We start from the raw sequence: 27,047 nt of genomic DNA, 5'->3' as shown, positions 1-27,047 counted from the left end.
GATAAGGAAAACTTTGGTTACCTAAATCTTGAAAATTATAAATATCAAATGTTAAATTGGAATATTGATGGGAAACTAAAAATTGGGAAAAATCAATAACAAGACATTGATTGTTTATAAAAATTGAATGTAAAAATAATTAAGATATGTATAAGCTAAATATTTGTTGATAAATGTAATAATGATGTTTTTACTTAGTTGATATAAGAACTGTATTAACTTAAATATGAGATAGTAGATATTAAGGGAAAAAGAGAGGAAATATTTGATGTTGTAACTTGAGATTTACTGTATACTAAAGATTTTTATATGCTATTGAATATTGATTAACCCAGCCACCACGTTGGTTTTTAAATGTAAAATTGGAAAATTAATAAAATATTATTAAAGAAATATAGACCTTCAAGGGACGTGATTGCTATAGAATAGAATGGGCAAGGCAAAAAAATTGGGAGGAGGTTTGCACAAAATAAATGCATTTAAACATTTTATCATCATGCTACCCCATTATTTGCTTAATCATCATTAATTTAACAGAGATAATTGGACTCTCACAAACAAATTACCCACTAATAGTAAATCTTAAAGTAATGTATGAACCTAATCACACACTGCAGCAACATACCCCACCCAGCCATCAATAATTCTGGAGAAATCCTGGTGAAACTGACTAGATGTTATTTGTCACTAGTTAATGTAGACTAACTGTAGAGCAGATGTCCCCAACCTTTTGGGCACCAGGGACCGGTTTCGTGGAGAAAGGTTTTTCCGTGGACCAGAGAGTGCATGGTTTCGTGTGCTGCCTGAATCCCTCAGATGGGGCTTTGCTTGTTTGTGCAGACCAGTTGCTGGCATGCCACAGACCGGTACTGGTTCACAGATCGGGGGTTGGGGACCCCTGCTGTAGAGCACAGTCAATTCTGCCTCCAATAATCATGTACACAGACAAAAATGCTCATACATGGAAATGTCAATTTTGCTTGACTTGGCTCTTCAAAAGATTAAGTTTATTCAGGGTTGTCCACAGTATGCCATCAAAAATATCAGGATAGTGGCTATAGCAGTACAATCAAAACTACACTTATATTTTATGTGTGTCATGATATTTCCCAACATATTTCATGGCAGGCAATGTTGTTGCAATATTATCTCAATCTGTATTATTATAATGTGATCACAAACCCCTTCATACCCTTTACATCAGGCATGTCCAATCCATGGACTGCATGTGGTTCTGGACAGCTAGTCATACAGCCGTACAAGTTCGTAAATTTTTAATATTATAATGTGATTTATATACATTGTATTTTATATGCAGCCCAAGATAGTTCCTCCTCACTCAGTGCACCCCAGGCAAGCCGAAAGTTTGGACACCCATGCTTTACGTGCTCCATTGAAGTGAATGTGCCCTAACATTGGTAGGTAAAATACAAAGGAGATGCTGGACTTAAGCATGCATGGTGTCTGCTGTCTTAAGACCCAACCTGTTAAGCGCAGGGGAAATCAGGAGATTCAGGCTGTTCAAATGAGTATAAAGATTTATTGCAAGCTTAAGCTCTCTGAAAAAATCTAAGCTACTAGTGGTCAAAGGAAATGAGTGGGAATTAAGAAGGTATTCAAGGTGGGCTGGACTTAGATCTCTTGTGGGCGCAAAAGGATTCATGACTGGTGATGCGTTTGACCCTTCAATCCTGCTCAGTCCTGGCCAGCATTGCAGATGCCTTCTTTAACAGATTACCTTGGAAGATATATTTTCCCTTCTATGGAAGGGTTAGACGGGTGTGATTCTTCTTAATAACAGAATAACAGAGTAGGAAGGAAGGACTTCTAGTCCAACTCGCTGGTTGAGCAAGAAACCTTATATCATTCTGGACAAATGGTTGTCTAATCTCTTCTTAAAAACCTCCAGTGATGGAGCACCCACAATTTCTGGAAATAAGCTGTTCCACTGATTAATTGTTCTCTAACCCTTCTCTAACTTAAAGCCACAGAAGTGTAGTGGGATGCATTTCTTTGTATATGGAAAGAAAACATGACTCTTTGTTTTGGTTTCAAGAAAATAATAATTAAAAAAATAACCCACAACTTTAGAGAGGAAAGGAAAGGAAACCAGAATCTGCACTGTAAATAATCTTATCCCTTCTTCCATTTAGTAGGGTGTTTTAACCAACAGGTGGCAGACCCAAGCTAGCATCCTTAAACATATTTTGGAATATTTCTATAAATGAAGGAAGCTCTCAATCTCCTAGCAAGGCCAAAGTAGCTACATGCATCTTGCATTAATTTATCTGAATTTTGCAACCCAACTCTATTCTGCAAATAATATGTACACAATTGTATATCAAAATAAATTTCACAATGTTTATGATAGGATGAATGAGATTTAAAGTATCTAGGTTATCCCTCTGTTTAAAAGATAGCACATTTTTTCCCCTTTTTCTTTGTAACCTTTGAGGTTCGTTTCTGACTTAGGGAAAAAGTTGTTAGAGGAATGTTCTGAAGAACTTCATGAAATGTAAACATGCTAAAGGATATTTGCTCATATGGGGATTGCATCCCGTTCTCATACAGACAGGCAAATGCTGCGATCCCAGTTGCTGAGAACTCTGAGTAAGGCAACTCAATGTAGGCCAAGTCTGAGTAAGCACTGGGCCCTTCATAAATAATCCAGGGTTTAGACCAGCTGTCAACATCTCTAGGAAATGTGCTGAGGTATATTCCCAAGTTGTCTCGGGATCTGGAGCTTGTTGGGTGGGAATACAGAACCCATGTTGGGATTTCAAAATACGTATCTGATTTGGAAATCATTTCAGCATTGTGATCTGGATCAGTACATGTCATATTCCAAGACATGGGACTAAGAGCACTATTGAGGTGGCCACTAGAAGTTTCAGTTGATATAAACCTTTCCAGCTGCTGCTGGCATAAATAGTGGTTGCAGAGAGAACTACTAAGCTGTGCTGGACAAAAATGGGACCTCTCACACATTCTAGGCTGCAATAAGAGGCCTGGCCCTTTAACAGGACATGCTTTTCTCTGGGACACTTGGATGCCATGATGCATGCAGTAAAGTGGAGCTGGGACTCCAATGATACTTCCGTGGCAACCATGAGGAGGCTCTACAAGTCGTGGTACCAGCTGCCCTGAATGGAATATTGCCCCGTCATCTGTGCTGAGTGCCTGAACCCGGAAGCCCAGAGGACTCCTAGCATTGCAGAAGAGCACATGGCTTCCATCCTCCTCATCCACTGACACCATCTGGCACTCAACAGTCTTCAGATTGGGGACAAACTCACCAAAGAACCAGCTCTGCCCATGATCATCACTGTAGAAGGCAAATGCATGTGGGGTTGTTTTGCAGAATTTCCCAAAGCATGTTTTGCAGTCAATATAATAAGTATAAGCAGGCAAGAGCAGACGGCCTGACTTGAGCTGAATGCCATGACCAGGACCAAGGGCAAAAGTAGCCCAATCTGGAAGGAAGTAAGGAAAAACATAAAAATCAAGAGACTTGTGACATTTTAATGATAGACAAATAATGGCAAAGAATTCATGAGCAGAATTGAACAGTCATGTTTTATCTGATAAATCATGCCTTTCAGAGGCTAAGAACTACATTTAAGTTTTTCTTTTCTTTTGCAGAGTGGGGATCCGAAGGTTATAATGGGCAGATTAATGTCAAACTGTATGGGCAATTTTACAAAATGTGTGGACTGCCTTGTGCGTGCAGATAAAAGTTAAGGTTTAAACGTATTAATTTCTGTAAAGTAAATGTTTTACTTCTCAAATTTTGCTAAAGCTATTTCAGCACTCACAAGATAATTTATATTCATGTGCGTGTTGTTTCCTGCTTCAAATTGGCAAATTCAGTATCACTGAATTTGTAATATAGTGAGAAAGGGTTCTAGTGAATTACAGAAAAACTATTTGGGAGCACTATGTGGCCCTAAAACTAAAGATTGCACACTTCAGATATGCATTCCATGTTAATTTTAACTGGCAGATGTGTCATTTATAAAGAAACAAAAAGGAAGAGTTGTGAACACAAAAGTCAGGCAGCAGTGATATACAATAAGATGAAGGAAACCTCCAGAGATCTGCTTTGAAATTCTTTCTGGCTCCTTAATAACAATCCATTCTGGGTCATGTTCTTCAGAATAAGGAGTGGGGATAATAATGGAGAAGATGGAACACAGCTGCCCGACCCATATGGATTTATTGGGATAATTCTTTCTGGAATTTTTGTCTTTGTGGCCCCTGGCCTTTCTTTTAATGACTTCCATATTACCAAATATGGTCCTACTCTGTTCTGTTTTCAGAGAATTAACTTGCTATTTGACAGAGATGGACAGATTCCCAACCTCCCTTACCAATTTCTTCCCAACATTCTTTTGGCTTTGAAAGAATAAAAAAGGACAGTTTGTGACAATTATCCAGTATATAAAATGAGCAGAACAATGACACCCTTATCCTAACTGTGGCCTGGTTAATCCATTCTGTTCAATGAGACAGAAATTCTTTCCTTGATGCAAGCCTAAATGAAGGTAACTAAAATCTTGATAAAGTCTAGCAATAAATATATGAATGCAACAAGATTCTTTGATGTTTTTGTTTTTTGATAGCATACCCCTATCTCATCGTTGGTCTCTTTTTTAGGTACTATCAAATATCTGTACCTTGGATGGACATGCCAATGACTTCCTCAGTGAGATCAGTCACATGACTCCAGCTGATGCCCTGGTCGGAACTAGACACATAGCAGAGGCGAGCAGCATTTTGACCTGTGACAATTTGAAAGACTTCAGAAGTCCTGCCCAACACAGCAATGAAAAATAGGAAAACCATGCCAGTGACTTCATCATAGATGGGACAAGCGTTCATAGATCGATGGTGCATAAGTTTTGCTGTTTCAATGGTTTGCATATCTTCCCACTGGCAAAAAAAAAAAAGACATTCAAAGAACTCAGGAACCCCAGATTTATCTTTCTTATTTAACTAGAACTTTTATGTTGCTTATTTTGAGATGGGACCCCATTAACCTGTAATTTTGTTAACTTCTATTTAACATTCACAGTTGGTGAGTTAAAGTAAGGTAAGGAGACTCAAGATAACCTAAATGAAATTTATTTTAGGTAAGATTTCAAAATGTATATTAAAACACATCCTATAAATGTCTTTTTTATCTAAGAATAACTGTGAATATTAATAAATAGGTTATTAGCTATTATTTGCAGAATTATTTGTGATAAACAGTAATATTGCTGTCATAAATATCATGTAATTGGCTATGACCAGGAAAATATTTTTATCCTTCTGGGTCAAGGGTTTTTTGTCTCCTCTGAGTCTTTTCAGAAGAACATATTCTGTATATGCTTCTTACTAGACAGAAATATGGTCCTTGAAGAACAGCAGTTCTATTCCCCTTTGCTTATAAACCTAAAAGCTCCATCTTCCAAATATTAGGCCAGATGAATACTCCTCTAAGAATGCTGAAGGATGAAGCATCAGTGAATAATAGCTCAACAGTTGGTGGGATGTACTGGAATAGTCTTCTTTGTCATCCTGGCATCAATGAAAAAAAGTGGCTGACAGGGTGTTTAAGTTAACACACGTGGAGGAGAATGAGATAGTAAACTCTTTTAAGATTGAACAAAACAAAACATTCATTCAGTAACTCTGACAACAAGTAAGGGCTGTAGATCAGTTTCCAATGGGGAGAAGGAGCCTGAAATCATAATAGTTTGTTTTAAATGCATGATTTCATCAGTACGGGTGGTCCTCGACTTACAACAATTCACTTAGTGACTGTTCAAAGTTACAACAGCACTGAAAAAAATTGACTTATGACTGTTTTTCACATGACCATTGCAGTATCCCCATGGTCACACAATCAACATTCACACGTTTAGCAACTGATTCATATTTATGATTGTTGCTGCACCTTGGGGTCCTATGATCCCCTTTTGCTACCTTCTCACAAGCAAAGTCAATAGGGAAACCAGATACAGAAACATCTGTATTATTAACAACTGCTGTAATTCACTTAACAACTGTGGCAAGAAAGGTCAAAAAATGGGGCAAATTCACTTAACAAATATTTCACTTAGCAACAGAAATTTTGGGCTCAATTAAAGTCATAAGTCAATGGCTACTTGGACAGCTTTTGCCTAAATGCATGCTTTTTTCTCAATACAATTTTGCAGCAGTTCAATCTTTTGGGAAGGGTGAGATTTTGGTATTCTTTTGATTATTTTTTGAGGAGGCACCCATTGTGCATGGCACAAGGTTGTTGCAGTGGTACTTGGAGCCTGAAAAGATTACCAAGTGCAGGATATGAAAGCAGGTAATAGCTGGCAATTCCATATGTGGATTGACTCTATAATCAAGCAATAAAGACTAAATTAAAACAAATGCTAACTATTATAGTCTTTCCCAGCTGGTATTCCCCAAAAGGTTTGGACCATGTCCTAGATTCCCCCCTTGTCATCCCAACACAGCAACAGATTAGTGAAGTGCTAGGAAGAAGTAGCAGTACGGAGAGAGATATTCATAGAGACACTCTTCTGCTTTTGTCACTAACATCTAGCCTTGCTATCCAACTTTTGGGAAAGCTGTTTTTGCTTTGTCTTACCTGCACAAAGTTCATGTAGAAAACACCCCTTCTTAGCACCAGTAAATTGGCATCAGCGTCATCCACACTAAGCCGCTGTTCTGCAAAAGCCAAGAGCTTGGCTACAGATGGGATATAGAGTAACGCTGGCACTCGGTACGTCAGTCCACTTGTTTCCTTTTCAAATAAGACTGTTCGGCCAGGGAAATGGTGAGTGCCCATTGCAGCTGCAATTCATAAAGGATATCCAAAGCACTGAGCAGAAAAATTGGATGCCAGGTGTATCTATATTGCAGACTTCAACTATCTTAATAATCATCCTATCTGTGAATTCATTTTGACTGTAACGAGAGAGACTCTGATCAAACATGCAGGAGAAAGGACATCCTTTGATTCACACATACATGATCAATGAATGCTGCTGGAGGATTGAACAGGATGGATTAATTAATTTAGGGGATTTCTGAAATGTTCTTAATAATAGTCACTGGCAAAGCATGCCCTGCACATATTTTATTTAAGCAAATACCTGGAGATATTTCTGGAAAGGAAATGAGCTGTTTTAGTAAGAAATATTAATGTATGTCTCTCCACTTGTAAATTAAGGATAGTATGATTACTACAGAACTAGACTTGGAGAGGGAGAAAGAAAAAGAGGCAGAAACATTTTATTGGAAGCTCTGGAAAATCCCTCTGGTAGAAATGGTTCTGTCAATCTGCATGGATCATGAATGTTGATCTTAAAGTATTTAAATTCTCTGTTCACCTCATTCAATCTATATTTTGGTAAATAAATTCAAGGATTACAATAATTCATGCATCTTCCGTGACCTTCCCAACAAAATGAAATTTGGAGGGGTTTTAGATTGTGCACTATTTTATAGGAAACAGAACAAGAATATGAGCCCCAGATATAGGCAATCTGAAGCCCTTCAGATGCTTTGGACTAGAGCTTCCATAATCTGTTGATATGGGTCAGGTTAGCCAGAAGTGATGAGAAATTAATTCCAGAATACCTGAGGGCACCAGATGCACTGTGACTTCGTGCAGCAATCTCTCCCCATCCCAGCCCCCAAAGGAAAGGAATATTGTATAGGAAAATGAAACAAAGGAAGCAAATTATAAGTACAAAGTACAAAGTAAAAAGGGAAGAGACATAGGGAAACTGACAGATCAAAGAGAGCATAAAACTACAAACCTTGTTCTTTTTCTGGCTGTTACCACTAAATCCACTAGTTGTTCTTTAGATGGATCGGTAGTAATTTGAATTACACGTGTACCCATGTACATATGCTGCTTTCTAACCAATACAGTCTCAGCAGTTTCCTATCTTTAGTGGCACCTTGTTTGTTGTGTTTTAACTCTCAACACACACCCCGCCCCTCCTTTTCCTCTCCCTTTGAGTCAATGACTTTACTAGATGATACAGAGAAAGAACCGAGGCAGTATTTACTAGCTTGATCAGCAATAGTAGACAAAGACTTCATTGTCAACAGGTCAGTGAGGACAGAACCAGCATTTTCCATGGGCAGGTATTAATGGCTATAATTTCCCTATTTATTTACTTATTTACTAATTGAGACACTGGTTTCCAGACCATATTTACATATATGAAACATAATAGAAAACACCATAATTGGAAGTGAATTTTGGGTGATCTGGTCATGAACAAAGATTTTCCTCTCTAACTTTCAAGTAACAAGAGATTGTGATACTCCCAGTATCTGTATGTTTGATCTGTGATCTAACTCTGTTTATTCATTTTTACCTAATTATAATACAAATATACCTGCCATCAACTTTTTTCTGCAAGGTCTCTAGCATATTGTCCTACTCACATAATCCAACCCATGTGTGAGACAGGCTGATGATGGCCTTAAGTATACTACTATGAAGCTAGCATTATCCTTATTGAGGCAACATAATCCAAAGTAAGTTATATGGATTTTGATGCCTTTCCATCAGCAGCAAATTCAAGTGACCCATAGTAAATAGCTTGGCATCTATTAACCATTGAGCTAATGTAATCATGTTTCTTTTCCTATGGTTTCTAGGCAGTCTCCTATACTACAATTCTGTTTTTTCACCCAAAATACTGGGCATATCATTGTTGATCCAACAACACTTTGTCATGTTAACTCTTCAAAATGAGAAATATCAAAATAGCTAATAAACAGGATGTGCTAATGGAAGGGTATCCTCCTATTTCTCTTGCATTTTAGAGTTAGTTTGTGACATGTGTATAAACATAAATGATAAAACATACATGTGCGCTTTCAAACATCATTAATCTTTCCTATAATTACACTACATTACATCTTGCCTTATAGTATATAGTATATTTTACATAGTATATGGTAAGTGCTATATGCTATGATTTATGACCAATCACTTTGTTGTTTGTATGTACATTGAGAGTTTATGCATCAGAGAAAAATTCCTTGTGTGTCCAATCACACTTGGCCAATAAAATATTCTATGCTATGCTATGCTATGCACTATACTGTACACCATACACTATAGTAATTGGCAGAATTATGAACACAATGGATACTATACTGTAGTGATTAATGTGTGTCACTAAGCACTATATAGACTTAATACATATATTAATATGTATTAAACATCCAGAATTATCTCTGAGGTAAAAGAGATTCCACTGTAGTTCATACTAAAGTTATCTTAAGCTATAACCTCCTCATTAACAACAACAGGAAAATTAAGTCAGACCATAATTTGCTCTGAATTGTGTAAGGATTTTTGCCAAAACCTGTAATTATATATTGTGGTTTTTTGGCCAGAAATTAAACATGGATCTAGTAATCTAACCTGAGACACCCAACACCATTGCTGCTTCACAATTAGAAGTGATTCAACGTGCTTGCCTAAAGATACCCTTCCCTGTGTATATTAAATCCATTACTGTAGTATTTGTACCACTGCCAACCCATGGACATAGTATGACATAGATGATTTTTACCCCCAATGCAGCTTTTGTTAAATGAATCTTCTTCTGTGGCCTGAAATTCCGAGCCTGGTTTTTTTTGTCTGATTCAGTAACCAGCAAACAGAACATTTACCCCACACTCCATCTTTCTGATCATCTACCATAATCATCCCAATCTCCATGCAAGTCAAAGTATAGCAAGATTGCACAGTGAGAGACTGTTATTTTCACCTTATTATAAAAGCGCAAATGTGGCAGGGAAAATTTTTTTTTGCTAAACTGTGCCTATTGCTTTCTGAAGGACAAATGCTTAACTCATAGAAATGTAATTTTGATCTGTAAATATCACCAGTGGTTGTATTTTTGTGCTCCAAACTAGAATATCTTCTATTCTGGATCCTGTTTTCAGAGTTTTAATACACATGTTATAATCTAGTAGGTAGGGATTAAATTATAGATAGTCCTCGATTTACAACAGTTCTTTTAGTCACTGTTCGAAGTTACAACAGCACTGAAAAAAGATAGTTATGAACATTTTTCACTCTTATGACTGTTGCAGATCCCCATGGTCATGTGATCAAAATTCAGATGCTTGGAAACTGACTCATATTTATGACGGTTGCAGTGTCCTGAATCATATGATCATCTTTTGTGGCTTTTTGATGAGCAAAGCCAATGGGGAAGCCAGATTCACTTAACAACCATATTATTAACTTAACAGCTGCAGTGATTCACGTAGCAATTGTGGCAAGAAAAGAAGTAAAGTAAAATGGAGCAAAATTCACTTAACTATTTTGCTTAGCAACAGAAATTTTGAGCTCATTTGTGATTGTAAGTCAAGGACTACCTGTATTGTTACTGTCCAAGTACCTGTCAGCCCTGTAGTATCAAGAAAGAGATGCTAGAGGGATTCCAGAGTGCAATTTATATTGTTAGATATTGAGAATCTTGAGAATCTATCTGAGTTTCTTTCTGTGACATGTTATATGGAACAAAATCAAGGCAAGGTTATTTTGAATTTCTTTCTCATTTTTCTTTCTATCTCTGGGTTGTGTAATCTTTTCTGCAAGTTACCCCTTAATGGTGCTTTTGTATCTTCTATCTCTAAATTCCTGTACAATACTCCACAGTTAACTTTATTGGAACAGGGACTAGGAGTTGAAGTCTACACACCAAAGTTGCTGAGGTAGAGAAACATTGATCTATGTAGACAGATCTGCACTCCTGGTTTTGAAGCAAAAGGTTCCACTGGTAATTCCATGACTTTGTGGTGGGGTTTGGTTCCTCGTGTTTACATGAGGAAAAGAGGTCAGGGCCACAGTAATAGGTTTAACCGCTTGTTAAGTTGCCCTACAACTAAAAAAGCAAAAAAGACGAAGCATAGGGCAATTAAAACTTGTTTGGCAAGGATTTTAGTTTCCAGCTGACTTATTGGTAATACTTTTATACAACTTCCATGAGAGCCATGGTGAACTGAAGACACCTTCATGAAAGTGCAGTTGACCACAGCAAAGTCTACTCATTTTTCCAGTTAAGGAGAATATGGGAAATAACCCACATGTACTGCAGGTGGCTATTCCTCACAAGGAGACCACAGGATAGCAATTTTTTCCATGGGTTTGAGCACCAGGAGATGAAGGCATTAGCCATTTTGGTCTCAATTGAAACAGAGACTTTTAAAGGGCAGTAGGTTTGCAAGCCTCACCTTCAGAAATTGCCTATTAACCATCTTAAAGTCATTCAGAACAACAAGCTTAAAAAGTCACAGGGTCAATGTAGCTTCGATTTTCAACAAAAGAAAAATTAATTACAAATTTAAGAACTTAAATATTTTGAAATAAACAGCAAAAAGCTAAATAAGATTTTGATCTAAAAAGTTAATTTAAAGGGTCAAGTTAAATTTGAAATATTAACAGCAAGTGTACGATTTTGGAATTGACTATAAAAACAGTTTCTCGTGGGAAATTATTTTGCTATCTTGATTCATCACAAAGATAAAGAACTTTATAGTTTTAGAAACTGAACTTTAGAGGGGACTAAACATTCATAGTTGAAGGGGGAAAAATTACAAGCGAACTTTTGGAGTCAATTAACTAGGACTTACAAAATGACAGAAAAAGTCATAACATTGGAAATATTAAAGCAGATCTTTGAAGAACGGAGCCAGAAACTAATACTTAACAATATCAATAGTGTCAGTAAAGATGTCTGAATCTATGGATTGACAATGTCCAAATATGTCAATGAGGGAATGACAGATGTGGAGTAAATTTTGTCTGACAAGAAAAAGTACCCAAAAAGGAAGTACAAGTTACAGGCCAAAAGAATGATTTGGAAAAAGGTGCTTTACTAATATTTAAAGAAAACTGACTGAAAATGATAAAAATTAAAGGGGAAATGCAAATGACAAACCAAAAGAATGATCTGGAAAATGTTTTCTTATGAATCTACAAAAGAAGCTTGTTAAACCTTTGAGCAACGTGGAGGCAGAGTCTTTCATCAAGTTTGCAGCTGTAATGCAACCTAAATTGAATCTAAGCTCTGTACTATCAAGTATCAAGGGAGAAGGGAACCTTTTTCAATAGATGTGTAAAAGCAAAAATTAAACAATAATTTGTCAAAAATGTTTTAATATACACTGAGTAAGGGGTTGGACAGAATTGCTAAAATGTTATGTTGCTCCTCTATAATTCAATGAGATGTAGCTTTTAATTCTGATACTATGAAAATCTGAGAACTGTGGATATGATCCAGTCCACTGTTTGTTTGGAAAAGGTTGTGTCCATGTATGGTCAAATATTTGTCTTTATATCTTCACCACACTGAAATGGTGAATGGATTTAGACCTTGATCAGAATGATTCTATAATTTTTTTTCTAACTTTATCATTGTTGTCCCTTAGGACTTTTGTAAGATTAGAGCTTCAGGATGGGAGTCCAAAAACAGTGACTCTAATTTCCATCTCATTTTTGATTCTGAAAAGGCACTGAGATTAATCTGGAGTATTTTGGATGAAGAAAAACTGAAGTCTAGAATGTCATAGAGATTGGAACTTGGTCCGGAAAGATGGTATTGTTAAAGGAACTCATCTGACAAATGTTTTCTTCTTCTTAAATGGGAACTGTGAATTGTATAGATGGGCTGTATATTGGAGCTCTGGCATGATCATCTTTTTACAGATGTTCAGGGTCTTATTGTCTAAATCTTGTTTGAGATTGTAACCCATGATACCAGCATTTCCTCCTTGAAAAGGCTTCATTTTCTTATCTTTAACTTGATAGTGCTCAATTGCAGTTTCTTCCAAGAGGCATGTCTCCATCAGTTCCTTCTGTCTCTTCTGCAGAAGATCAACTTCCTTGTACAGTGTTTTGAGGTCCATTCTTTCCCGAATCTTCATCCAAAATGATTTATTGAAATGTTTATAAAGTTCCCAATCTAAAGCACACCACTCCTTCACTTTCTCTTTATTCTCTGGATTCAGAGTCTGAATGCTCTGTTGGCTCCTGGCATTCAACTTGAAATAAATCACATCATCCAGATCCCAACACAAAAAATCCTTCAGAAGGATCATTGACTCATCAAAAAAATCAGCAATCAGTATCAAATGAAAAATTTCTTCTATTTTCTTCAGGACAAACTGGATATAACTCTTATCGTATTCTGCATTGTTGTTATACCCAAAATCAAACCACATGTTGTTCTTAGCATACATATTATTTTGTTCTGTCATATTGTAGTATGACCAAGGAGAGGATAGAAATTCATTAACATTCTTGGACTTTCTAAATGCTGGCGAATAGGTTTTGTAGTAGACATAAGATGATTCAAGCAATAATGCTGGGTGCCTCAGGACAGAAAAATAAAAGGTATTATTTGGCATTATTCTTCTGACCTTTTAAATGAAAGAGGGAGAGAGAGAGAGAGATTAAAATAAGAATTAATATTTTTGAATGATCAGTAGAAATTTTGTATTCTGAAATAAATACAATTGACCATCATTTGCAAATCTTAACAAGATTTCAGGAAAGTTGGTACAATATGAAATGGTACTTGCTTTTGCATGTCTGTAGAGAAATATTATACATTAATTTAGCCATATTTACTGAGACATTACAAGAAACCATAAGGAAACAAAGACTAATGGCATAAATAAGTTTTAACCCCCCTTTGGGCTTCCATGCTTTTCCTTTTAAAGGAGTGCTTTAAAAAAAAAATTACTTCCATTTTTAAGTAATTATAGATTATATTGTCCCAATCAGAATATCTATGCTTTATTTAACTAATTTAATATAAATTAGATTAACCATAGCTTAAGGCTTGAATGCTACTTTAAACAATAGGTAATTGGGGAGAAAATCAAAGTTTTTGATATCTTTCTTTATAGTTCGGGTGAAAAAAGATTTAATCTATCACATTTGCATTCAGTAAATATGAGGAACCAGCAAAATGCTTACTTATGTTCATCATTAAGAGCAGATAATTGGAGAAGATATTAAAATACTGATGATGTTACCTAGTTTGAGTAATGAAACATCTGCAAGAAAACAACCAGACTCAGAGAGCATCAAGGACCTGTTGGAAATTAAATTAAATCCAGTCCAGTTCTTACTCCAAGCCAGGAGAAAGATGCAGGAGAAATGAATTGGAGGCAGGTTGCAGTTTTGGAAAGGAGGTCTCTGTTTATTTGGAAGTCAGAAACAACAGTGACAGCAGCATATTTCTGGGGTGGCTGACAAATTGGGGTTGAGAGTAGATGGGCATCTGTACAATTTGGGGGGGGGCTTTGTGATTGCCAATTCCTGTGCAAGAATGTATCCTTTAATATTTTAATGGCTGTTGCAGGTTCCTATGGGGTCATGTAGGGGTCATGACTGGCTCTACAGGCAAAAGAATACAAATCCTAGGTGTTTTGTTTGCCTAAGCTAATTTTATCAGTTTCAGCTCCTTGCCTATTGTGCTGCTTATTGGGAGCTGCTGGCTGCCCTTTGTTTATGAACAAAATGGCCGGCTTTATGAATGGATACAAAATATCCATTCATAAAGCCTAGTAGCCTCTTCAGACTTCTGCTTGAGGCTGTTTTCCTATAGCAGAAAGTCTGGGAGTGCTTTCTGTTTTTGTTAAGGATATTTTTTTTCCCCTCTTCTCCTTTAGGGCAAATATTCTACTCTGCCTGTTTTAATATTCTGTAGAATATTTTATTCTGGGAAGGGGGCCCTTTCCACAGACCCCTCATTAAAATATCACACCAACCACACAATTGGAAACAAATTAAGAAGATCAGTTTCATTCTTAGCAGACCTGAAGCAAGCAGGGAAGAGGGGAATGTAAAAAGGGTCTCCATTATTAGAACCATAGGTGTTGGCTATTGTAGACTGCAGAATTGTGATGTATTTGATCTATTTGCAGAACAATATGTTTAGAAATAAATAGTGCTTAACAATAAACACAGTATAGTTTGTGTGCAATTACATATGCTGAATGAGCTTGTTTTATTCCTCTAAACCAGGCATGTCAAACTCGCAACATCACATGACGTTGCATGATGTATTGCGACTTTTTTCCCCATTGCCAGCAATGGGGTGGGCGTGGTTTCGACGTGACGCATCCGGCCCACGGGCTGGCAGTTTGACATTCCTGCCCTAAACTTTCTACAGAAAAGTACTTGAAATGGCATTACATACTACTCAATGAGAGGATGAGACAGGTGGACAAAGCTGATATTTTAAAATGAAAAGTGAGTCAATTTTTCCAAATTGCACTCTTTCAGATACATAAGGAGAAATAGCAGTTCTTTGGATTTTTTAAATTTATTTCTACTCCTCCTCCTCCTCCACCTCCTCCTCTTCCTCCTCCTCCTCCTCCTCCTTCTTCTTCTTTTTGCCTTTGGAGGCTATGGAGTTTGCGGAGAGGAGTCCATGGAGTTCAATTTTTGTGGATGTATTTGCATTTTTAGATGTTTATTCAGAGAATAAAAGGGAATAGGATTATTCATCATCTCAGAGACTTAATACATCTAATTTTATATCTTAAATTCTTTTATTAAATAATTATGTCAGTGAAAACTAGCATTTTGCTGCTGAAATATGGTTGTGCAAATTTGGGGGTTACAAAAATGGGCTGAGCTTTATGTCTGTCCTGTGTCTGTCCTGTTTTTTTTTCCCCTTTATAGCATGGAGAGATTGCTTAAACAATCCTCATTAGCGCATTCCTTTCAATGTGCCATTATTTGCCTACTTACACTCGTATTAAAAGTTTCCCTCCAATGAATGTAAATACAAACATTAATTCTCTTCTTGCTAATTATCCCAGTGCTGGGTGAGCATTCCAAAGGAGGGAATAGGGGAAAAGAATTATAAGGTTTGCCTTTTAATTAGCTTCCTCATAAATAAAGTTCTAGAAACTTTTGCTGTTTAGGCTCATCTGGCTCTTTGGGGTTATATTCTTTTGATGATGCAAGTATACTCAAGGTCAATTTCTTAATAAACCTTTTTCAAGATTTGTTATTGTTCTGAAATCTCCTCAATCTTTGGTATGTATTCTGCAAATTCCAAATTAAGCATCAACACAGATTAACAGCAACAATGACTCCTACAGAATGCATTAATTCCAACAGATAAAGTCTGGAATAAAAATTGGAAACTTTACAAAATAACTTCTATAGTCTTACCTGTTGCCAATTAAACCTTAAATGGTTGCCCATGATGTTGAACTTATTTTCCAGTGTTTTGAATTCCTCAACATATGATGCGTGGAAGGGACTAGGATAGCCAAGATGGGGTTCATTTCCATAGGGTAAGGCTATGGTGAGGTTATGTTTCTCTGAGAAGCGGTAAAGGATGTTGAGGATTGTACTGCTGGCTGTTTTGTGGGTCTTGAGAAACATGACATCTGTGATGGGTTGACAGATTTTGGAAGGATGCTTCTGCCTAGATAAATATTTATATTTAATTTTATTTATATGCCGCCCAATCCCAAAGGACTCAGGGCGGCGTACAGAGATTAAAACAATCATAAAACAATAAAATAATACAGTCATACCGCGAGTCCGATCATATCCCGCCCCCCCCCCGGGGACATCAGCCCCAGGCCTGCCGGAACAGGAGAGTTTTAACGGCTTTCTTAAAGGCCGGCAGGGTGGGAGTAGTTCGAACCTCGGGGGGAAGTTGATTCCACCAGGTCGGAGCCACCACAGAAAAGGCCCTTCCCCGAGGGCCCGCCAGCCGACATTGTCTGGCCGACGGGACCTGAAGGAGGCCCAATCTATGGGACCTCACCGGTCTCTGGGAACTGTGCGGCAGAATGCGGTCCTGTAAGTAACCTGGCCCTATGCCATGAAGGGCTTTAAAGGTGATAACCAACACCTTGAATTGCATCCGGAGACCCACAGGAAGCCAGTGCAGCTCGCGGAGGATAGGTGACACGTGGGCGTACCTTGGCACGCCCACAATCGCTCTCGCGGCTGCGTTCTGAACCAACTGCAGCCTCCGAACGCCCTTCAAGGGTAGCCCCATGTAGAGCGTGTTACAGTAATCCAGTCTTGAGGTGACAAGGGCATGAGTGACTGTGAGTAAAGCCTCCCGGTCCAAATAAGGCCGCAACTGGTGCACTAGGCAAACCTGTGCAAATACACAATATATAATGAAGGAAAGATATTTAGAAGCTACCCTTCCCACTTAGTAATTCATTCCTTATGGCTGCTGAGGTCCTCCCTGCTTTCCTTTGGCTTCTATGTTTAGTCTGATCTGTTTTTCTTTCTTTGACACATTTCAATATGTCATGTGTCTACACGTGTTTGAAGCTGAGTTAAAAGTCATTCCCCTCCAGAGAAAGAAATATTTTGGGGAATATTAAAAAGGCAGAATATATTTCTCCAAAGGAATAATGAGAGAAAAAAATCTAAGACAAAACAAACTCCCCTCCCCCCCTCTCTGCCAAAAGCAGAAGCCAGGTCTGTAGAAATGCAGATGTGATAATCCTTTCAGAAAGGATGGAGCCAGGAAGCTAGAAGCTAATGAGATTAGGAAGATAAAAACCTTAAAGTCTACATACCCCACCCAAACTCTAAAAGACATGACCTTTAGAACATAATAGGATTAATCCACTAATACCAAAAAGGACATACTCAAAAGCTCAGGTCAAAGTACATGACACAGGAAATACAAAGTCTCAAACAGGAAGAAATCCAAACACAAAAGCTCAAGAGCTATAAAAACCCACCACTTGCAGCTACATATGGTCAGCTGCTCCAGAGCCTTATGTCTTGTGGTTCTGCTCTTCAATAAACTACAACTTTCTTTCTAAAGCATTTTGTTTATTCCTGGCTTGGACTGGATCCTGATAAAGACTTTTCTTTAAACAGATGAAATGCCAAGTTTGTGAATTGTCTATGGCATTTATAGGCCATAAATTATATAATCAAGATACAGTGACTTTTTGTACTTAACAATAAAATGTTAGATGTGATTTTAGTACCAAGCATGAATAGGTTGTTCAGAGTTGTAATGAATGTGAGAAACATCCATTTTAAGATGTTCATGTATTGAAAGAATTAAATAAAGTAGCTGCTCTGTCAGTCCAGATAATGGGCAGATAAAATTAAAGAAAGGGAAACCAAAACACCAAGGAGCTAATAAAGAGAGTAGATTTCCTTCCTCATGAGGGTTTCTACAAGCAGGGATGGGCAGTCTCCATTTTGCCTCTGTGTTTCATTTCTCCCTTCCTGGAGTTTGGCTGAAAGACTGTTAACGGCAAAGCTGCAGTGAGCAGCAACGGAGATGCAGCTAATAATTTAGATAGAACATTGGGTCAGTTAAACTAATTGCAATATTATGGTTTTTTGCAGACTAAGATGTATAAAAAACTGTCTAGTGCTTGTCTAAGATCCTAGGCTAGAGAGATCAGCTGATTGAGACCCACCTTTTCAAGAAACAATTCTTTCTCCTTTTATTTTTTCTGTTCAACTTTCTTCTACATCTCTGACTTTGCTATATATAATAACAGTTTCCGTTTCTTAGTGAACTTGCAATGCTTCTTTTTGGAAAGGGAGCTAGCTTTTAATATATGGTTCCCCACAAAATCAGGCTATTGAATGGAGAAAGGGAGAATTCCTCTTACATTTTTTATGGTATCTTTAAAGCATGAAAGTCAGCTGGGTGACCTTGAGCCAGTCATTCCCTCACACCCCAAGTCACCTCACTGGATTGTTGTAGAAACAACAGGTGAAGGAAAGTGTGTTGGATATGTTCGCTGCCTTAAGTTATTTGTAAAAATAACAAAGGCAGTATAAAAATAAATAAGTAATAGATACATAAGCATGCATTGGCTCTTCCCAGGAATTGTGGGCAGGGTGCAGCAGGATTGTGGGAAGAAAGTTGGGAACCAGCAGGGGTCCAATCTCTGCATTCTAGGCATGCCTGAATATGCGCCTCCTTTACAATATAAAGTTTTAATAATCTCTGCTAAGAAGGGTAGAATAATAAAGCCTATGCGTATTAGGCCTCTGCAAATGGCTTTGATTAATCAAGACTTTCCCCTTATGCCTTTATTAAGTTAGACAAGGTATTGTTCTGAGGCAGATTAATAGCCTTAGTTACACTTAATGCCTTATGCAGCTTTCTTTGCTAACAGTCTGGGCACATTTTGGCCTGTATGCTGCAAGCACAGTATGGGAAATGACCAGGCTGAGCCCAAGGGAGGGGTCAAATGTATCATAAGTCGTAAGTCATGAATCCCTGCACGCCTGCAAGAGATCTCAGTCCAGCCCTCTTTGAATGCCTTCTTAATTCCCACACATTTCCCTTGACTGTTAATAGTTCAGATTATTTAGAGAGTTTGTCTGCAATAAATCTTTATACTCATTTAAACTTCCTGAATTTCTTCATTTCTCTAGTGCTTGACATACAGCACAGTTATCCAAATACACTCACAATTTCTATGCAAATTGCTCTTGCGAGCATTATATTGTTACCCACATCTCACCCCTAGAGGGTATATGTAGTGTACCAATGTAGCCAAGATATGGTTGTTTTTAATTACCAATAATTGTAATACTAAGGGTTTGTTTAATCATACACACATACATATACTATACCGCAATCCAGTGTGAAAAGGGAGAGAGGAACACTTGGTGGATCAATTCAACCTAAAACTTGCTTATAATTGCAATTCAGTAGTTCAATATCAGTATTCTTTAAAGGGGATGTCATTTCTAGTGTATTTGTTTTAGAAAATGCACTTACTTGATGTCCTTTGTAGTATTGTATTGAAAGAATCCTATCAGGGTAAGACCTGCCAGCCAAAGAATGAGATACAAAAATCGCTGAAAATACCTAGAAGAGAACCCAATACAATCTTCTAATTATCTGCCATAGCTCTTAGGATATTTATACACTACAAACTGTCTTTGCCAACTCCTGAATGTAATGCATTCACCTCCTAACCCTATATAAACCAAAAAAAGCCATTTGGTGAAAAAATATAGATGAAATCCAAGCTTCCCAAGAAGTGTAGCACCAAAACTTGGTCGTAAACTATAGAATTATGCTGGTGCAGTTTCCTATAAATTTTAGGTGAAAAATAAATGGGAATGCATTAAAATTCCAATGGGCTTAACACATTTATTGCTATTGGAAATAACTCTATATCTACCAGAACAAAAAAGTTCAGGGAGTTGAATCACATTCCACACGAGTAATATCTACTGCAGTGATGGCGAACCTTTTAGAGACCGAGTGCCCAAACTGCAACCCCAAACCCACTTATGCATTGTTGGGTGCCAGGTGGGTGTGGCCCATTGGGTGGGTGTGGCCCATTGAATGGGCGTGGCTGCCGTGATAACAGCAGACTGGGTGGTACTAAAAAGTTTAATCAATCAATTCCAACTTTGCCAGATCTTTTTTTTCCTGCAAGAAGTTGAAATTGACTCATTGATTGAACCTTTTTTTTTTGCACACAGCGGCAGAGGCCTAAAGCGAAAAGGTTTTATAAAACCCAGCTGAAGGCCTAGGACTGGGGCGACGGCGCATTTGCCCACAGAGAGGGCTCTGAGTGCCGCCTCTGGCACCCGTGCCATGGGTTCGCCACCAATGATCTACTGTATTGTCTACTGTAGCCCTTGACTGTCTAAAACACATGTCCCCAACCCCCGGTCCATGGACTAGTACCGGGCCACGGCATGCCAGCAACTGGGCTGCACAAACAAACAAAGCCCTATCTGCAAGATGCAGGCAGCACACAAAACCACCAACCCTCCAGTCCGCAGAAAAACCTCTTTCCATGGAACCAGTCCTTGATGCTCAAAAGGTTGGGGACCTCTGGTCTAAAATATAAACTTGAAAAGGTGTAATCCATAGACCCAAAATGCTTCTGCTTTGACAGCTAGGTATAGATTATGAATCAAAGGAGACAGCAACATTAAAACTATGATTTAAAACCAGCATAGGCATTCTGGGGCTGAGTGGAAAGTTGTAGTTATTCAGTTATAAAGTTTAAAATTAAGGTTTTGGAAAACACTGATAGACTTTGTTACTAAACATTGTGCTGCTTACACATACAACTTTAGATAGCCTTCAATATACATATATTATAACTTAATAAAAATCAGTTCAACAGTAAAAGTATATCTGTTGGTGTCTACAATCAGATAACTTTAGTGTTTATTAAAACAATTGTTTTTTTTTTTAATGATGGGCATTCAATTCATACAGGAAAAGGAAGAAAATATTGTTATCTATTATCACCAGGGAAGAAAATCTTCTGTAAAGTTAAGGTTTATTTAAAAGAATTCAAACACTCTCAGTACACACACACACACACACACACACACACACGGCTCTTTACCATTGCCTTTTTTTTCACCCACCAAGTAGGCTTTCTGTTTGAAACATTTTTTGTGTGTTTTGTGGTTATTCTCATTTTATTATATTCAAGCTTTTAACTAAAGAGAACTCCAAAAGAAAATCTCAAGCCTTCCTTGACCTAGGTATCCTTAAGAAGGTTTGAATCAGAAATAGGAAGTTATCTGTGAACGTGCAGAGAACCAGGAAATAACTGCAGTCAGGTTTCTAAAATCCTGTTTACTCAAATAATAAAGGTGTCAACTCTACAATGAACCTGGCTGCAGCCATCTTTCTCATTCTAGGTTGCCACACGAATGGGAGGGGGTGTGGAGAATTTTTACTAGTCTAAACAATTCTGTGTCCTATGGGAACCAAGGTCATTCTGTCGGTTATGCTAGGGGGTTGGGAAACGTAGTTGATTGCATAGCACTGAGGTGGGAAGTTTGACTTTGTAATAGTGTAACTCTTTGGATGGAATTTTAGACTTGGTTTCACGTTTGACCGTGCCAATACTTTGTATCCAATAAACATGTTCTTTGATAAAGTGTCCAGCCTCAGAGTTCTGATTTATTTAGCTTTATCAGAACCTTGACATTAGGATAAAGGAGATATATAGCGTAATAATCTTTTTAGAGGTACTTTTTTATCTCTCGATGTACAATAGCCTAATGGTAGCATGAATCTACTAAAGCTATCTCTAGAAATAACTGTTCCTTTTATTTTTACAAAAAATGGGGTTGTGATAGGCACTACATGCCTGAATTATTTGACAATTGTAGAATTCAAGTTTACCTGTTAAAATAGGCTATACATGACTGCTTCCAGCCAGGAATACTCTTGTTGCTGTATTCAGAAATGCGGTCTTTAGTTTAATATTATTGACTTAGAAATTTAATGCATATTATTAGAGCCACAGTAGGGTAAAAATTCCAAAATGTCAAAAAGAACAGCCTAGAGTTGCTTGATTTCTGCTTTTTTCTATCTATCTTAGAGCCTAAAAGTACTTCTATCAGTCAACTAGAACAGATTCATAAAACAATGTGTTTAAGATCATTCTTAAGTGATGTTAGAGATTTTACAGATAGTCATGTGGATATTGCTAATTAGTCCTGCAAATTGTAGAATATATTTTAAGAAAATGTTTTATAGAAGTTTCAGAATTAAGTTGTTTCTCAACATTTGCTGTTACCAATCAACAAGCATTGAAATCTTCACCTTCATAAGAAGGATTTTTAGATTAGAAAAATAATAATAAACGGAAATCACAAAAAGATTATAATGGAATCATTCTATCTTCTTCTGAAACCTATTTTTGAGCGAGAACAATAAAAGTTTTGTATAGACTTTTCTTAAAATGATATTTGTTATTCATTCATAAGGCTGACTTCCAATACCAATCCTGTAATCCAAGATGATTTTATCACTTAAAAATACATTTTAAGATTAAGTGAATACATTTGTATTTGCTACAAGAAAGAAAGTATTATATTACTAATGTAGAATAAAACCAAAAGTACTGTGTGATTTTTAAAAAAGTTTTTGCTTAGTAAAAACAAAAACTGTTTGGAAAAGAAACAGGCTTAAGAAAGCCTTTTGGCCATTTTCCCATGGTGATGACCTCCCTTGCTTCGTTAGTCCTCTCACCCATCTCTGGGTTTTGTTTTCCATCATTATTTAAAGACATATATTTTGACCTTTTATGTAAATCCCCCTCTATAACCCTCCCTCATACATGATGCCTTCCTGACTGATACATCCACCAGTAAACCAGGAAAAAAAGAACTTATTCCTTATTCCATTTATTAACAGAATAACAGAGGGATGGGGCCTTGGACATCTTCTAGTCCAACCCCCTGCTCAAGCAGGAGACCCTATACCATTTCAGAAAAATGGCTGTGCAATCTTTTCTTAAGAACTTCCAATGAAGCTCAGCTCTCCTACATTCCACTGGCCCAACAGCTCAGAATAAAATAACCGTGGAGGGCAGCAACATTGACTTCAGGGAGAGAGTATTCCTATTATGGGTATAGTAGCCAACTGGACCAGAACTTGACCACAGGCACTTTTATGCTTTGAGACGTTAAAAAAAAAGATTTCTTCCTATATGTATTTGCTTTTTTCTGTCTTTGAAAGTATCCAAAGGTTTTTCCGAGTTCCCCTTCTGGGCACAATTATGGTTAGGTAGTCATACATAAAACAGCCTTTTCACAATGCCTCCACCCCACCCATTTGTTTGAATATGAGTCTCTTCTCGGAAAGGTCTACCATCTGACTTCCCCCATTTCTCTCCCTCAGCAAAGACTTTAAAAAAAATCTCTTGGATTTTTAATCTATATAGAATTGGAATATTACTTCAGCTTTATAAATTTTTATTCCTTTCAAAAAAAATGTGAGCTTTATATTGTGTTTTTACCTGCAGCATTTAATTGATTTTCTTATTGTAATTTGGTATTTAAACATTGTCTTTGTTTTTGTCTTATGAACTATGCAGAGTATCTATTATAAGTTAATTGATAAACAGTTGGTGTGCATACATATTAATCAATCAGCAATGTTTTAAAGACATCTTAGATCATTTCTTCTGCACTTGAGCAAATAATTCTATAAGAGAAAGCTAGGTTAGAAGACCAAACTACAAGGAAAAACAAAGGAAACAGAAATCATTAATGAAAGAATTGAGAAGTCAAAGAGACAATGCTCTGAAATACAGCTCAAATTACAGGCAAGAAAACTTTCCCCCTTTCCTTAAGGCCCTAATGGATTATCCCCATCAGCCTTGCATAGAAATTATTGTGGAAGAGGGGATGTCAACAATAGGGCTGTATTTATCTATAAACCATCAGCTCCAAGGTCCCTTCCAAGTCTGTTATCCTGTTAATTCTCTGGAGAAAATTATAACGCTAAGTGATAAGCAAACAGGAATGAAGAACATGCTATCCACCTTCATCTGCTAAGCACACAATTCGTCTTCTCAAAATCGTCTTTTCAACCTAAACATCCACAGTCTGAAATTCAGTCAAAGGTCACCTTGAATTTTATATATGGTTACAAAACAGACAGTTTTATCCTTCATCAAAAGTTTTGGTAAAGGAAATTATACTCTCCCCCCTCATGTTGCTCCTTACCAGCAAACGCCTTTCATTCTGCCTTTGGTCTGTTACAGTGATAGGTGGATTTCTTACTGGCCCGCTGGACAGAGTGCAGTTCCTGTGTAGAGCTGCTCAGTAGTCTGGGCAGGGACAAAGTGGGTGGAATAATACCAAAGAACAATAAAATACATAAATGTGAATGGCACATGTAGATTATTTGCAACTCATATAAAGGTGAATGAACTAAATCTATCTGTCTATCATCTATCTATCTATCTATCTATCTATCTATCTATCTATCTATCTATCTATCTATCTATCTATCTATCATCTTATTCTTTCAGTCATTCTTGACTCTTTTGAGATTGTTTGAACAAATCCTGGTAGATTTTTAGGCAATATTTTTGGAAATCCCTTGCCCTTGCCTTTTTCCTAGGGCTCAAGATCAGCCAGCTGGTTCTGTCCCTAAGGCAAGATTAGAACTCACAGTCTCCTGGTTTCTAATTGGTTCTCATTTAAAATATAATTACTCATTCAAATTAGTAAATCTACATCATAATTGTATACACATATTCCAAAGTAAATGAAGTTTTGCTGGATAAGTAATAGTTTAGCAATAAAAAGCATTTATTTAATTATTCATTTCTCCAATTCTTCAGCAAGCAAAGGCTTGCTTAATCCACTTCCACCTACTTGCTGACGTTTTCTTGCAAGTTCTCTGACCTATTCCATACAAATTCGATAACAAATAGCGTGAGATCTGTCAAAATGATATGTAGTTAGTTTATTTCTATCACATTCTCTGCAGATATACATCATCTTGAATCTTAAGATCAGGTTCTACTACACTAAACCATAGCATGTTAATTTTTGTATGAGCCATGAATTCTGGCTTAGCTGCAATAAATCTATTTGTGATTTAGTCAATAAATCCTGATTAAGCCAACAATAACTTATGCAGAAGTGTGTGTCTGCACTTTTGAGCTACCCTTGGTTCTGTGTGAGATGCTGACATGCATACTACTAAAGTAATGGGTTAAAAAAAGTAAGTTGGGGTTTTTTAAGAGCAAAATAAGCTTCTACAATGCTTGTTTTTACCCCTTACCTGCCACTGCCAACCTATCAGAAATGCTAACACACACACAAACACTGACATACAGAGAGAGAGAGAGAGAGAGAGAGAGAGAGAGAGAGAGAGAGAGAGAGAGAGAGAGAGAGAGAGAGAAACACTTCAAGGGGTTGGAAATGCAAATAAGACATTGGATGATTGCATACATCACACAGATTGCAAATTGACTTTGCCTGTTTTTCTGTACTAATGTTCAAGAACAAATACTTCTCTTTTAGTTACATAAAAATAGAAGAACAACCTGTTCAGATTAGATCCCATGTGTCCAACCTCTTCGTTTGTCTGGGTCACACTAAATGAAGAAGAATTGTCTTGAGCCACAAATAAAATATATAATATAGTTAATGTATATATACAGTGCTTTTTTGTAAAAAAAAAAAAAAAAAAGTGCCGGAACTCACACATGTCATACAAGCCCCCTTGCAAAAGTTTACCTTTGTAGTTGAAAAAAAACCCCTCAATTTTTAGTGTATCTAAAAGACTAAGATTTTGTTCAAGGTAAGTTAATACTATTAATGTTACTGTTCTGCCCCAGTCTATGTGAGTCCTTGTTATGCTCACAAGGAGAAACCCCTCTTCCAAGAAACAGGCAGGAATTGCAAGAAAAAACCAACCCCTTTTATTCTCACAGACCCAAGTCAATATCCAAGGCAAACAAACACAGTCCACAAAAACTCGATCCTCAACACAAACAGTTGCCTTCAGCAACCAGCACCTCCCATACCTTCCCTTTTATAATTCAGCCAAGATGTGGCTTCCTAATGCCATCTCCTTTGCCTTTGGAGCCGCCCCATTGCATTCCTCTGTCCTACTCGCTTCTCTTGCCTGTGCTTTTATGCCTCCTGGATTTGTCCCAATTGTTCTTCATCACTGTCCAACTCAGGCTCCCAGCACAGCTGTGTTTCAGCCTGAGTGCGAGTAGAGGGGCCAGGCTCTTCGTCCGACTGTAAGTCTTGGAGCTCCTCAGAGCCTTCCTCTGACTCTAATGTCACTCCAGGCCCCTCCTCCTCATCTGATTCCTCAGACTCAGCTGCCAGATCCACTGGCTGGCGAGGAATCACAACAGTTACCATGCGCTGTGTGGCTTTAAATTAGAATATTTTATTAATCTTTTGGGACATTTAACACTGGCATACCCAATTAGTTTAATGAGTGGAAATGTCAGCTTTCTATGTGGAATGAAATTGGCCCAACAAAACAAAATTTGGTTGCTTGTAAAAGATTGAATTATTTTTAAGAAGTTATCAAACAAGGTGGAAAAATTTACATTTGGAGTTTAATATGGATATTGACTTGAAACAGATTAAAGTTGAAACTCTATCAGTGAACAGATTACTTTTAATTTACCTTTAACTTAAACCCAATTTAATAAATAGATCTGATTAAATCTCATACTGTAGGTCTACCTTTACATCTGACCAATATATAATTAAT

The 27,047-nt window shown here is 37.3% G+C and overlaps 2 protein-coding genes across 3 annotated transcripts; both read right to left on the bottom strand.

The window, feature by feature from the left end:
* Window positions 1-1,025: 1,025 nt before the first annotated feature.
* Window positions 1,026-10,018, bottom strand: LOC120315992 (sialidase-4-like). The gene is made up of 3 exons (XM_039361069.1): window positions 6,632-10,018; window positions 4,677-4,932; window positions 1,026-3,473 (listed from the first exon to the last, which is right to left on the bottom strand). The coding sequence occupies exons 1-3, from the start codon at window positions 6,830-6,832 to the stop codon at window positions 2,410-2,412; spliced, it is 1,521 nt and encodes a 506-aa protein (XP_039217003.1). The 5' UTR covers window positions 6,833-10,018; the 3' UTR covers window positions 1,026-2,409.
* A 416-nt stretch (window positions 10,019-10,434) lies between these two features.
* Window positions 10,435-25,643, bottom strand: LOC120315993 (galactose-3-O-sulfotransferase 2-like). 2 transcript variants are annotated; one of them, XM_039361070.1, is made up of 5 exons: window positions 25,590-25,641; window positions 24,521-24,624; window positions 19,797-19,886; window positions 16,226-16,484; window positions 10,435-13,449 (listed from the first exon to the last, which is right to left on the bottom strand). In XM_039361070.1, exons 2-5 carry the CDS (start codon window positions 24,535-24,537, stop codon window positions 12,643-12,645), a joined length of 1,173 nt encoding a protein of 390 aa, XP_039217004.1. In that variant the 5' UTR covers window positions 24,538-24,624; window positions 25,590-25,641; the 3' UTR covers window positions 10,435-12,642. The 2 variants fall into 2 exon arrangements, with proteins under 2 accessions (XP_039217004.1, XP_039217005.1); XM_039361071.1 differs by lacking the exon at window positions 19,797-19,886 and having other exon boundaries at window positions 25,590-25,643.
* Between the last annotated feature and the right edge of the window lie 1,404 nt (window positions 25,644-27,047).

Source organism: Crotalus tigris, unplaced genomic scaffold (genome assembly GCF_016545835.1).
Source record: "Crotalus tigris isolate CLP2741 ecotype Arizona unplaced genomic scaffold, ASM1654583v1 scf7180000019196.76131, whole genome shotgun sequence".
Taxonomy (NCBI): domain Eukaryota; kingdom Metazoa; phylum Chordata; class Lepidosauria; order Squamata; family Viperidae; genus Crotalus; species Crotalus tigris.
This window is presented reverse-complemented; position numbering and strand designations above follow the sequence as displayed.

Excerpts from the sequence above, each read along its gene's own strand:
- LOC120315993 (XM_039361070.1), bottom strand. Across the intron at positions 16,485-19,796 it reads AATACTACAAAGGACATCAA|GCAGAAGCATCCTTCCAAAA; the intron begins GTAAGTGCATTT and ends ATATTTATCTAG. Across the intron at positions 13,450-16,225 it reads TAAGGTTTAATTGGCAACAG|GTCAGAAGAATAATGCCAAA; the intron begins GTAAGACTATAG and ends TTCATTTAAAAG.
- LOC120315992 (XM_039361069.1), bottom strand. The coding sequence starts at position 6,832 with ATGGGCACTCACCATTTCCCTGGCCGAACAGTCTTATTTGAAAAGGAA. Across the intron at positions 4,933-6,631 it reads TCTACATGAACTTTGTGCAG|TGGGAAGATATGCAAACCAT; the intron begins GTAAGACAAAGC and ends TTTTTTTGCCAG. Across the intron at positions 3,474-4,676 it reads CATTGGCATGTCCATCCAAG|ATTGGGCTACTTTTGCCCTT; the intron begins GTACAGATATTT and ends ACTTCCTTCCAG.